The 12,940-nt window shown below is 36.9% G+C and overlaps 1 protein-coding gene across 11 annotated transcripts in view; it reads right to left on the bottom strand.

The window, feature by feature from the left end:
• Positions 1–12,940, bottom strand: part of RAPGEF2 (Rap guanine nucleotide exchange factor 2) — a 232,662-nt gene that overhangs the window by 162,708 nt on the left and 57,014 nt on the right. For 9 of the 11 annotated variants that reach the window (XM_032413084.1, XM_032413086.1, XM_032413092.1 and 6 more), the window contains exon 2: positions 3,086–3,156. In XM_032413084.1, coding sequence (XP_032268975.1) covers positions 3,086–3,156 — 71 coding nt within the window. Of the gene's footprint in view, positions 1–3,085; positions 3,157–10,309; positions 11,590–12,940 lie in introns of those variants that run through there. The other 2 variants (XM_032413085.1, XM_032413090.1) reach the window with 2 other exon arrangements.

Below are 12,940 nucleotides of genomic sequence, written 5' to 3'. Positions count from 1 at the left end.
TGCCTCCTCTCCTCTAAAAAAAAAAAATGTATGGACCATCCAAGGTATGCAAGGTGGAGTATATGGTACATGCTAGAAGGCTAGTTTGTACAAGCACACTCTGAATGTTCCTGTTAATCACTATCTTGAGAATGTAGAGATCCCATCCTCACTCTATATTCCCATCAAGCAGAACACGTACAAGAACGTGTTGTTCAGCGCTCAAGGTCAGGGGCTCCAGGGGTGGCCAACCCAGAGCATCTCCTTTGTAATAAAGAGTGACTGGATGGCAGGCCTTGAGCTCCTTGGAACTGGCCATGGAGGGTGGGAAGGGCTACAGACAGCTGCTAGACTAAGTTGCTACGCTATAAAAACTTGCTAAGTGTGGATCCAGAAGCAGGTGTTTTGTCCAGTCCACTGTTCCTGAATTCCCTGTACCTAAGTTCCCTCAATAAACTTAGATCTCAATCACGGCTTCTCTGCCCTTGGTTTAGAGTCTGCTGGGACATGGCCACACACCATGCTGAATGCACTAACATCTGAATAAAACATTGACCCATTTACTTAAATCTTGTCTGCCCCACCAGGAATATAAGCTCCATAAAGGCAGAGGTCTGGTCTACCTCAATGTATCTCCATGGCTTACGTCAATGTCCAGCACATAATAGGCACACATCAATGACTGCTGACTGAATAAATAAATTTAACCAGTGCCCTCAGAAAATCATGATAAAATCGTCTATAAGACAAATTAATGGGGAAAGTACTAAAATAAATAAATAAATGGGAAAAGTACCAAAACTGGTCATCTTTAAACATCGTTGGAGGATGTTTTAACAAAAAGCACATTGATATTCCCTGAATTCAAGAATATACTAAGCATAATTTAGTTGTTTCTTAATGGTCTAAAACTGCTTATGTAACAATAATTACACTTATCCGTAATACTAAAGAACATGAATTCCAGCAAGCTCTTACTTCCAACACTGAATGGGTCCAGACAGTTAACTTTGCTTTTTCAGATTTTTGGCTCTCACCTAACTATAGCATCCTCTGCCCTTTTGGCAAATATGCTGCTTCTAATCCATGTGGATTCAGGGAGTAAACGTTAGAAAAATAAAGTTGTGTTGAAAAAATATATAATTTTCAAGTGAAGATCTGAAAACCTATACACTTCATAGGATATGTGATCTTACAGCAACATAGTCATTAACTGCATGCCAACTAACACTCAGAATCACTTTACTGCTTACACATGGGTGGGCCACAATAATGCACAAAGCTGAAGTTTTCCAAAAAACGAAAGTCTCTGCTGTCCCTCATAGAAGACTAATGTTCTATTACCTAACGCCAAATAAACAAACTTTCAAAATCATGATTAAGTGCTGTTTCTTTTCTAAAATTGGAAAACTCTATTATGTGGAAGTCTTAACTGTTCCCTGTTAATCCCAGGGATAAAACTTTTATGTATAAAATTCAAAGAAAATAAATTATCTAAATAAGATATATTTTTCCTAGAAATGGTAGCTCTTTTATCCAAGTCATTGTATTTATCTATACCTCTTTTTTTGTTTGTTATTAACCATGTTGGTATCTTGATCTTGTTCTAAAAAAGGACTGAAGTTAGTTTCAGCTGATATTTTCCATAAATATCAGAAACAAATGATTTTCAACATAAGCAGAATAAGATAAACATCTTAAAGTTCCCTCCCTGTAAGCTCATGCCAACAAACAAAACTGTATAGTCTCCAAAACAGACTTTCTAAAGTATAAATAGACTAAACTATATGACTGAATTAATCAGCTATTTCTACCCAAAATTTCCCTTTGAAGCAGTGGAAAATTGGTGGTTCTAAAGCTGGGTGATGGATTTATGGGACTTCATCGTACTATTTACTTTTGTAATTTTGAAAATTTCCATTAAGACGTATTAAAATTTTCCTTGTTCTATTGCACAGAGTCCCTGTTACCTAAATAACTTTATAACCACATATACCATAGACATACATTATATATGTAAATATTATTTAAATATTATCCATGTGTGGTTTTATACACACATAGGAATGTGCCATTTATATTTGCTTATTAAATAATTCCACTTGCACTTGCAGATTAACTGCATTCAATCAAATAGATGGTGCTACAATTTTTTCTTAGGGTAGTTGTCACCAAAAAAAAACATAAAATGGAAGTTAGACACTTTAAAAATTATTCCTACTTTAATTTGAGCCATCTTCTAAATTCCCAATAGTTTTGTCCTTTCCAATAAAACCTGAATTTTTAAACACTTAACCTGCAATCTAATTTAAATGATTTTCATTAAAAATTAAATTTTAGAAGTACTCAATCCTCTTGACACTTTTTTCAATTAACAACTAAATATGAAATTGACATGCTCGCATATTAATTAGTGTTTAAAGAGTAAAGGGAAAATACATAGAAAAAGTATTCCTTTAATAATTAAAAGCTGCTGGTATCAAAACTAGCTACAATTGGAGGAAGCAAAACCTTCTCTATGTCCTTGCTGGTGTTTATATATAATCCATCTTCCCAAGGTCCTTTATATTCTGTTCCAGTTAAGACAAAATCACTGGATTATATGTTTTTGTTCTTTAAATACATAATTAAGGTTACTCTATCACTGTAGAATAGAACCAATAAGATTTTATATGTGTTTCCCAAAAAAGGGCAGTTAACTTAATGCAATAAATATATTCCATACAAAGACCTAAAACATATTAAAATAATGAACCTCATTGTTCTTTGAATGGTTAAAAACATTCTGGTTTCTTATATATCTAAGTGCTGAAATGTAGATCTTTGTTTGCCAGGACAGCAAATAACACTCCTTTTGGGGTATTCACCAAGTAGTGTTTATTCCTTTAGATGAGGGGGGCAAGGAGTGGGATATGGAGGAAGAGAAGATATCACTATGGCAGAAATGTCAAAAAATTATTATATGGATGTAAAACTTATAAGGCCCAGTACAGAGGCTAGATGAGGCAGAGTTTTCATAAGTTACCTTTAATCCTACTTCTTAACCATAATAAAGGGTCATATAAAATTCCAGCATCCCATTATTAGTCATCATAAAATGACTTACCTAAGTTGGTGCTCTCTCAAGTTTGATAAGGCTTCCATACCATGTAAATAGGAATATACTATTTCCAGATCCTGTTTGAAAAGAAAAATAGAAATTATTAGACTTGTCAGGAAAAAGCAGGAAAAATCAAGAGAAAAGCTAAATCACACAAGTGTCATCCATTCAACCATCTTGGGGATATATACAAGGGTATTAAAATATATAATAAATTGGCTTAAACTTATCGAAAATAAGTATTTTAAGAAACTTGAAAAATTATCATTTTTTTAAAAGATTTTATTTATTTTGAGAGAGAGAGAGCGAGAGAAAGAGCGTGTGCGTGCACGCATGGGGTGGGGGGAGAATCTGAAGTAGACTCCTGCGAGGAGCTTGGAGCCCCACGCAGGGCTTAATCCCACCACTGTGAGATCATGACCTGAGCCAAAACCAAGAGTCTGACACTTAACTGAGCCACCCAGGTGCCCCTATCCTTTTTGTCTTGTTTTAAAATAAGAATTCTATTGAGATATAATTCACATACCACAATTTTTTTTTCTAGGAGACCACAGTGGCACTAAGCCACGGCACAGAACCCAGCGGAGGCCATGTACATGACCCTTCCCCCCTGCCCTCTTGGCTCTGAAACCCACTGCACTCTCCTCAGCCCAGAAAAAGAGCAACAGGAAGAGGGCATGGGTGGGCAATCCGCAATAAATAAATAAATAAATAAATAAATAAATAAATAAATAAAGCTGAAATTTTAATAAGGATTGCACTGAGTCGGTAGATCAATTCAGGTAGTATTGCCATCTTAACAACATTTAGTCTTCCAATCCATGGCAGGGGATGTTTTGCCGTTTACTTAGGTCTTCCTTAATTTCTTTCAACAATGTTTTATACTTTTGAGTGTACAAGTCTTATACTACACTTTGGTTCAATTTAATCCTCTTTTCTTTTTTTTAAGATTTTACTTATTTATTTGTCAAAGACAGAGCACAAGCGGGGGAGCTGTAGGCAGAGGGAGACGCAGACTCCCCACTGAGCAAGAAGCCCAATGCAGGACACAATCCCAGGACGCTGGGGTCATGACCTGAGCCAAAGACAGATGCTTAACCAATGAGCAACCCAGGTGTCCCTTAATCCTCTCTTTTAGTTAAGAAAAAAATTCTGTAGCCCTAGGAATACCTTTCTAAACAATTCAAACTACATGTGTAATTAAATTTCGTATATTAAGGGCACAGATAAGGGACAGTGATAACAACTAGGTAAGAAATTCAAAAACTTTTTAAGAGGATATTGAGGTTTTCAGCCTAAAATATTTTAGTGTAGTCCTTAAACAATATTGTGATGTGATAGGGGGAAAAAACCTTACTTATAACTTTAAATTGTCCCAATTTAAAATTTATAACATTAGATATTTAAAGTGCCATCCTCTGGTGATCAACTTTCAAATAAACTGATGGTCTTCAACTTTATCCATCTATAGTCCTTGTTATTTCCCACAAGTCTTTTAAAAGCTATTTAAAGACTGAAATCTAAAACTAGACCCTATAAATTCAATACAAATAAGAAAGCTGAAACAAAACCTTTCCCACCATCTAGTTAAAGTTTGCATTCCTAAAGCTAATAAATTCCTTCTTTAGAAACAATCAGACTCCAATCATAATACTCTATTTGCATGTAGGGAAAATCAATAAAAAGTGTCCTAATTAATGAGTTTTCTTTAATAGCTATAATAAGAGCTTTTCTGGACAATCCTAAAGTACACATTCTATTTTAGATATTATAAATATCTGTGCTACTTGCAGTCATTAAATAGTATGGAAAGACTGCCCCCCATTTCTGACGAGCTTATATTATGAATCTAATACTAAAGTCTTAAATATTTTTCACTGAATTACCTATCAACCTTGGGTTATAACCTGCCCAAGGCCTAAAACACTCTTATTTAACAGACAAGACTATTCACATTCATTTAACACTCATCAAGCAAATAAATTTACAATGACAAAAAAAGGTATACTGGGAAAGCAGTAGAAAGAAATAATTTTTTTTTTTAAAGGTGGAGAAGGGAGAAGTCTAAAAGAAACATGACAGAAGCAAGAATTTGGAAGCTTAGATATAGAACGGAGGGAAAAAACACCCTTAAGCCTTAAAAGACAATAGGTCTTAAATAACTCTTGTTCAAACAAACCCAGCAAAATCAAAGTAAAAGAGCATACCCCTTAATGAAATGGCACTTTATTAATCTGGTGCTTCTTAACATTGTAGGGTTTCATAGTTGCGCAGGGGTCACCTTCCTGAATGTTATGTCACACCCAGGACATATGTCAGTACTGATGCAACAACTTGGAGTATGAACATATAGCCTATATGATTATATAAAATATATTTAAGGACAATAGCTACATTATTTATCTTAAGATGATAAGTATAGTTATAACTTGCAAATTAAATAAGATTGCTTATTAGTTTTAAAAATGTAGAGAACAATGGTGTATTCTCACCTATAAGTCACTGACATAGTAAATGGGTCAGAAATCTGTTACGGAGCCTGCATTATGAAACTCTGAGTGTGAAGGAAAGGGACTGCATTACCTCACTACTGCGTGACCCAATCTGTATGTATGTCACTGCATAAATAAGACATCTGCAGCTCACATAATCATGATGTTTTCTGGGGAATAAATTTAAACATGTGTCACTCAAGCAATACAAAATCAGGGAATCCTATGCAACTGTTTCAAGTACTTCAGATATCTAACTAGACTATAAACTTCTTGAATTGTATTCAACTCTCGAAATGAATTCAACGATTACGTCTAGAGTTTCTTCTATTACCCTTAGAATAAGCCATCTCAAAAGAAACTTATTTTAAATGGTTTATGCCCCAAGGAGCTTATAAACTCAAGAAGCAGACACCATTATTCTAAATGAAGCTGTTAAATGGAAGGCAATATAATCTAGCTTGAATTAGATGACTTTATAGATACATTGTATCTACACTTGAGACCTCTTAGTTGTAACTAACAGAAGGAATGGTAAGAAATGATGTCTAGATGGCAACAACAAGTAAGTGTAATGTTTCACTGTGCAATATGAACACAACCATCACAGATTTGAGGTAGGTAGGAAAAGCAGAAAAGCTTTGGAAAAGGCATCAGGAAATCTCTCCTCCTGACTCTGAGGAAAGAAAGAACTTGATTAGAGATGAGCAGAAGAAATGCAAACTAAAGAAATAGGACTCTGGCTAAGCTTTTCTTCAATAAAGAGCCCAGTGGCCAAATATTAGGTTTAGCGATGATCAGGGATTTCAAGTAAGGTAAATAACACTGAAAGGCAAAAAGGAAGACAAGCTTTCTTATCCTTCCCTAGGAGCAAAATGGACCAAGCAATATTTTGAAATAGGCAAAGATGGCCTTTTGAATCTTCCTACGCATTTTTTTCTACCCTCTCCCCAGGTGTCCGGCGATACCCCAAACCTCATTCTAAGGCATCAATGCCTCGGTCTAAAAATTAAAAGTCTAAAAATTAAAATTAAATCTGAAGACAAATGCAGAGATGAGTGATCAGTGGGGGCCCTTGAATCTTCTGTGGGTAGTTGTCTGCCTCCATTTGCATTTCCATAGTCCAAACAAATCTGTAAATGTATGAGATTTCAGAGAGCACAACCAAGAGAAAGGAAAAATATCAGCAGAGTAAGGGAAGAGATACGGGGGCATGAGAAGCCAAGTGAAGCAACCCAACAAGCCCAGGAACCACTTCCATCCCCCTTCCTTGCCCATAGAGGTCACCCCTAAGTGCTCTGTCTTCACTTTTCACCTATAAGTTTTAACCCTCATTTCCTCTTAATAGTTGGTCTTTATTAAAATAATCTATAAATTGGCATGGAATTGCCTTTACCCAGCAAAGATACAAAAAGGCAAAAGGGTGAGGTGCTGAGGAAGATTAGCTCCTCCAACCAACCTGAATGTGCAAACCTCAGTGAAAAGCAGATATGCTTGCTGCATCGGAGAGCAAGGGCTTTCTCTTAAGATAAACAAGGAAATGTATGACCTTCGGGGAGTCATATTCCTGGATGATAAATTTTTTTCTATGCAAACAAGAGACATTCACAGACTGAAGTTACATTTCAACAAACTTGACTGCAGAAAAACAAATGCTGGAGCATTAAATCACCTGAAGTATCCCAACTGACATTTCTGTCAAGAAACTATGATATGCAAACTGAGAATTCCCCAAGTGCACCTCCCAAGACAAATACAATTCACATGACCATTGCTATTTTAAAGGACCCTTAAAAATGTACACTATTTTCCCCCAAATTTTTCTAGTCTTGAAGACAAACAGGAAAATGTTGCTCTAACCAGGAAGCAGCATTTTTTGGAACAATAAGCTTTTCCTTCTACCCTAGGAAGGACATCCTTTTTTCAAAAATAGATGCTATTTGAAAGCAGACTGAGCGACTGTAAAAACACTGCAGCCCAGTAGACAAGAATACTGACAGGCCGATTGGAATGCAGCTTTCCATGAAAAGAAGAACAAACAAACACACTTTTGCCCCAAACATAAACCACATATCAAAACCCAAAAGCATTCTCTACTTGTTCAGAACCTGACCAACCCTCTTGCTCAGAGTCTATAAACACAACACAGTCTAATAGGAAAGAAGTCAGAGGGAAAGTTTTCTGCATCTTGGGCTCTTTCTCTAATTTCTCCTTAGAGGCTCATTCAGATTATCATCAGCCTCATAGCAAATTCATAATGCATTTAGAACTAGCTTTTAATTTCACTTGTTCACCAGAATCGGGGATTCGCCAACAACTTACAATATATTTTAATACAATCTTTGGAGATCTGAGAAAAGAGAAGTATTCCTCTATCTCCTTTCCCACAATTAGTGTTGTGTGCTCCTTCTTCCTATCCTCTAGAGACTCTTTGTAAACAATGGGGGAGGCAGTATTTTGCACTGCACTATGAGAAAAAATACATGCATCTTGTGAAGCTATGTATTTTTTTTAAGATTTTATTTTCAAGTAATCTCTACACCCAGTGTGGGGCTCAAACTCACAACCCAGAGGTCAAGAGTCACAAGTTCCACGGACTGAGCCAGTCAGATGCCCCATGAAGCTATGTATTTAAACTATAATCAGTAAGGTGGTCAAAGGGTATAACCCTCCCGTTATAAGATAAATTTAAAAAAAAAAAAAAAGGAAGGTTGATTCCTTTAAAAAGACTTTATCTCAATCATCAAAGAATCTAAGGCCAAGATTTTGCCACAGTTAGCAGGTCTATGGAGACCCAAGGGGTAAAAGCCTACAGATTTAAACATAAGGAGAAAGAGAAAGGAGCACCTGCTTAAGTGGCATCAATGTTAGCACCAGGAACCGTACTGATGCCAATTTATTCTCCCTTGCAAAGACAAAAAGGTAATTTATCCTTGTCGGCTAAAGATCACTAGCAAGGAATTAGAGAGCTATGTCTTGAACATCATTAGTAAGGACGTTAAAAGCTAAAATAGTCAAGACTAAAACTCAAGTGTATAGCCAAATGGGGGAGAGGGCAGAAAGGTGTGAAGCCTGCAAGTTTCTCTGTGTCTGTTAACATGGCGGTAAAGCTGCAAAGTTTTATTTGGAAGATCCTCCATTTTTATACACTAAAACATATAAAACAATTATCCCAAGAAGGATAGTTGGAAAGAACATAGGTTTGGGTGTCAAATGGAGCAGAGTTCACATCCTCATCTCCATCACTGCCAAGACGTGTGACCTTTGGTGTCTTACAGAGACTATATTTGCAGAACAAAGTAAAGACTATCTACTTGGCTAGGCTATATGGCTAACGTGATACATAATTTCAAAACAACACTTGGCACATATAGACCCTTGGAAACTAGTAGCTGATTTTATTACCTATGAGATCGGAGTACAAGCACATAGTAATGCTAAGAATATAAAATTAAAAATATTCCTGAAATCATACACATCAGAATTTTTACAAATTAATGCATCCTTTTCATACATATCTCTATCTAAAAAAATAAAAATAAAGTCAAATGAATTATTTATAAAACTTTTAAAGGGTCCCTTAAATTGTCTGCTTTATAAATCCCAATTTTTATATCAGGTTTGGTGGGCAGAAGATGCCTATTTCCTCCAGAGCACCTACCTGTGCACTGTTTCCAGCACATCCCATTCAAATCTCCTGCTTCCAAAGCCCCCCAGGAGGGCTTCTGAATAAAGCCCAAACACCAACAATCTCTTGCACCCTTTTTGTACAAATGACTGACAATCTTTGGGTCCAGTCTAACAAAGTCCCTCTCACCCTAGTGAAAAGCACGTTTCCCAGACCCCATTTTGCACAGGTAGTGTGGGCTTCCTTTCTGAGCCACGGAAGATCCCACTGCCTGTGCCACTCACATGTGGCCCTTCACATGTGTTCTGGGTGGCCACTTTACTTTCAAGGGTTTGCATTTTATCTCCTCAACTGGAGAATAAGCACCTTGAACAAAGTCACTCTGTTCTCTTTTACACCTTCTGTGTATCAACAGACTGCGGATGCACTAGATGCAAAGAAAGGAAAGGGCAACCTTCCTGTGGGGGTGGTGGTATACAAGACCTTAAAGTGAATACTCCTGAGAATAACAGTAAAAGAAAAAAAGGCAGAAAACATGTTTCCAAACTTGGTGTTCAGAGCTGTGGGAAACTCCTACCTCTATAGTCTGAGACAATTCTGTAAAGGGCCACAAGGTGGCAGACCGGACCAACAGTCCATTTCTATGACCGGAAATCTCAGGCACTGGTCTCAAGTACATTTCCACTATACATATACTTAAGATTTGAGTGTTTAAAGCATTCCTTAAGATCATCTGAGAAAATACAAGTCCTTTTTCCCGTGCTCGTAATGAAAAGGGCGTAGGGGAAGGAAGACAAGTCCATCAGCACACCTATTAAAATCACTTAATTCCAATCATCCGTAGCAGGGAACGATCTTTTAAAGCAGCTTCCCCATCCCACATGTCATAGTAAAGCAACAGAGCATTTAAAACAAAAATGTCAAATCACAACACGGCTGAGGTGTTTTGTGCCATCCAAGTCCTTCATATGCCAGAGTTACACCATCACACACTTCAGGAAAAAAATCCATGGTGGAGTGTATGATTTTCAGTAAAATTCTTAAACATGTTCTTAAACAGCAATTTCAACTTTAAATCCTATGAAGACTGTTTCTGAGCTTACTAATTACCTGAAAGGAAACATTCTCCCAGAGCTGTAATTTCATTCAAATTCACATATCAGAACTCAGGAAAATGATATTACTGGTCATCTTTGATAAAGCCTGGATATACCTCTCCAGCTTCAGGTTTTTCAGCATTGTATCTTCACAAGACACGTGCATAAGGAATTCCAGAAGTAAAAGGTACAGATTCAAGCTATTCTGTTTGTCTAAAACTTCCTCGGGTGTTTTCCCCTGAAGAAGGCATCACTTATACCTTTAAAAAAGAGACAGAGTTTTTGAACAGTTGCTAAATTTGAGACAAAAGTAGTTATAAAGTCATTCCCTCCTGAATTAACCATGACAATTACAAGACAGACATCTAGCTTCAACAAAACACACCCTTGTCCCAAGACTCCTCTACTTCAAGTTGGTGTCAGGGAGACTTGACAGCAGTTACGTTTCAGGGGTGATGAGCTGAAGAAGGTAGAAAAGTACTTCATAAATTCTAAGAGAGAGATGAAGTGTTGCAGCCTATCCTCATTCTCAAAGAGTTTACCTCTTATTGAAGAAAATGCAAGAGTTAAAAGCTACAGCAACAACAGACATCACAAAGCAATTTTTATGATTACTAAATGAGCAGTGTTATGTCGAACAACTTAGAATATATTGCACCCTATGTTCGTTGTCATATCCTAAGGGGGAAAATCCATCGAAGCAATTAAGTTTCATTTGTGAAGATTAAAATTTCTCATTAGAAAAATCAACAATTTAGTTGTAACTAAAAACTCATCTTGTGCACGAATGAGAAAAATATCAAGTGTCTAAATCAGTCCACGATTCCTGTTTTCAAGAGTCAGTATAAGTATTTCCCCTTCAGAACAATGCATTACCACCAAGTTTACAGCTTCCCAGAATTCACATCTCCTAGGCAGCAAAAACAAAATATATCTTCATTTTAAAGTCACTATCTTACTTTAATTTCTGAGAGTAAAAAAAACTGTGTAGTCAAATTTTAATTTCACATATACAGATTAACACACTAGAAAATTATTTGCAGTAAATTTAATGCTAGCCTGCTTTTTGTTCTCCATGATTAAGCTAGCAGGCAGTGAATGACGGCATTTCAAGTTAACATTTAAACATCTGCTGAAGAGCAACAACCAGAAGGTCAATCAGCTGGACACAGGCGTGCGCACGCACAAACATAAACACACAAACACACCGCTCTAATGATTCATTTCAATTAAAAAAAAAAAAAAAATCAACCAAACATACTCTCTCGTCCCCAGCTCTCCTCTAAACAACACAGTTAACGGGGCGCCTGGGTGGCTCAGTTGGTTAAGCGACTGCCTTCGGCTCAGGTCATGATCCTGGAGTCCCTGGATCGAGTCCCGCATCGGGCTCCCTGCTCGGCAGGGAGTCTGCTTCTCCCTCTGACCCTCCCCCTCTCATGTGTTCTCTCTCTCTCAATTTCTCTCTCTCAAATAAATAAATAAAATCTTAAAAAAATAAAAATAAAAATAAACAACACAGTTAAAACCTACAGTTTGGTGTTCAACTCACTTCCCACAGACAGTTTGGCTCAGGCAAACCCCGTAGCAACCTTGTTGAGCTGGGGTGGGCAGAGAGGAGCTGACAAACACCACTCCACTGAACACAATCTCTGCAACAAGGGGTCCTGGAGTCTACAAAAATCACCCTCAGTTTGCCTCAAGTTTCAAATACCGACCTAATTCCAGAGGCTCAGCTTACGGTACTTATTTTGAATCATTGACTGTACAAACGTCAATATTCCTACAGCAGTGGAGTTTAGGCAGTCCTAACATAATAAAAGCAAAGCAGAACAGGTCACTGAGGACACAGTCTCTTTATTGCCTCTTAGCAGAAAGGAAGAGCTTCTGAATGGAAGCAGGTTTAAATATAGAAAACTTCACTGCTGCCATTTTTCCAGGACAAAAGACAAAAATAATTTGACATCTGTTTTTCCCATCTTGAATGTTTTACTGAGGAGTCAACCACCAATATTATACTTTTTCTCAAACTTTTCTATTTCTCAAGAGAACAGGAGAAGCAAATGAGAATATCCCACATATGTAATTAAAGCCTCCCAACTATGTTAGTCAGAAATTAACTAAATGCTAAAAAAAAAAATATTAGGTACTGCTCAAAATTCAGATCTGTCCATAAAAGGTAAGGTGGCAGGAAGGGGGAAGTTTGACCATCTAACCAGATAAACACTTGATGGTAGGGTGGGGGCAGCAGTTATAGAAAAAGAAGTGTATTATTCAATTATAGAAAAGAATTAGAAACATACACATATAATATATATTATATATTACACACATATATATAAAATTCCAATCAAGTATTCCACTAGAAGGGATAGCAGGTCATACTTTCTGAAGGATCCCACCTCTCAATCATGTTTTGAACTCTCCTTCGAAGCTAAAATCTAACGTCTTTTTACTTATCCTACTGTAACTGTTTTACCTCACCCAATTGTACAGGATATGCCACGCACGCATGACAGCTTCAATCTGTGCATGTATACACTGATATCATGGACTCCATGACATTCATACATAAACACATCTGGCCTTCTTAACAGCAATACTCTGACATCAACACACACACACACACACACACACACACACACAC

Source organism: Phoca vitulina, unplaced genomic scaffold, assembly GCF_004348235.1.
Source record: "Phoca vitulina isolate PV1807 unplaced genomic scaffold, GSC_HSeal_1.0 scaffold14, whole genome shotgun sequence".
Lineage (NCBI taxonomy): Eukaryota > Metazoa > Chordata > Mammalia > Carnivora > Phocidae > Phoca > Phoca vitulina.
The sequence above is the reverse complement of the archived record's forward strand: the minus strand, read 5'-3'. Positions and strand labels throughout refer to the sequence as shown.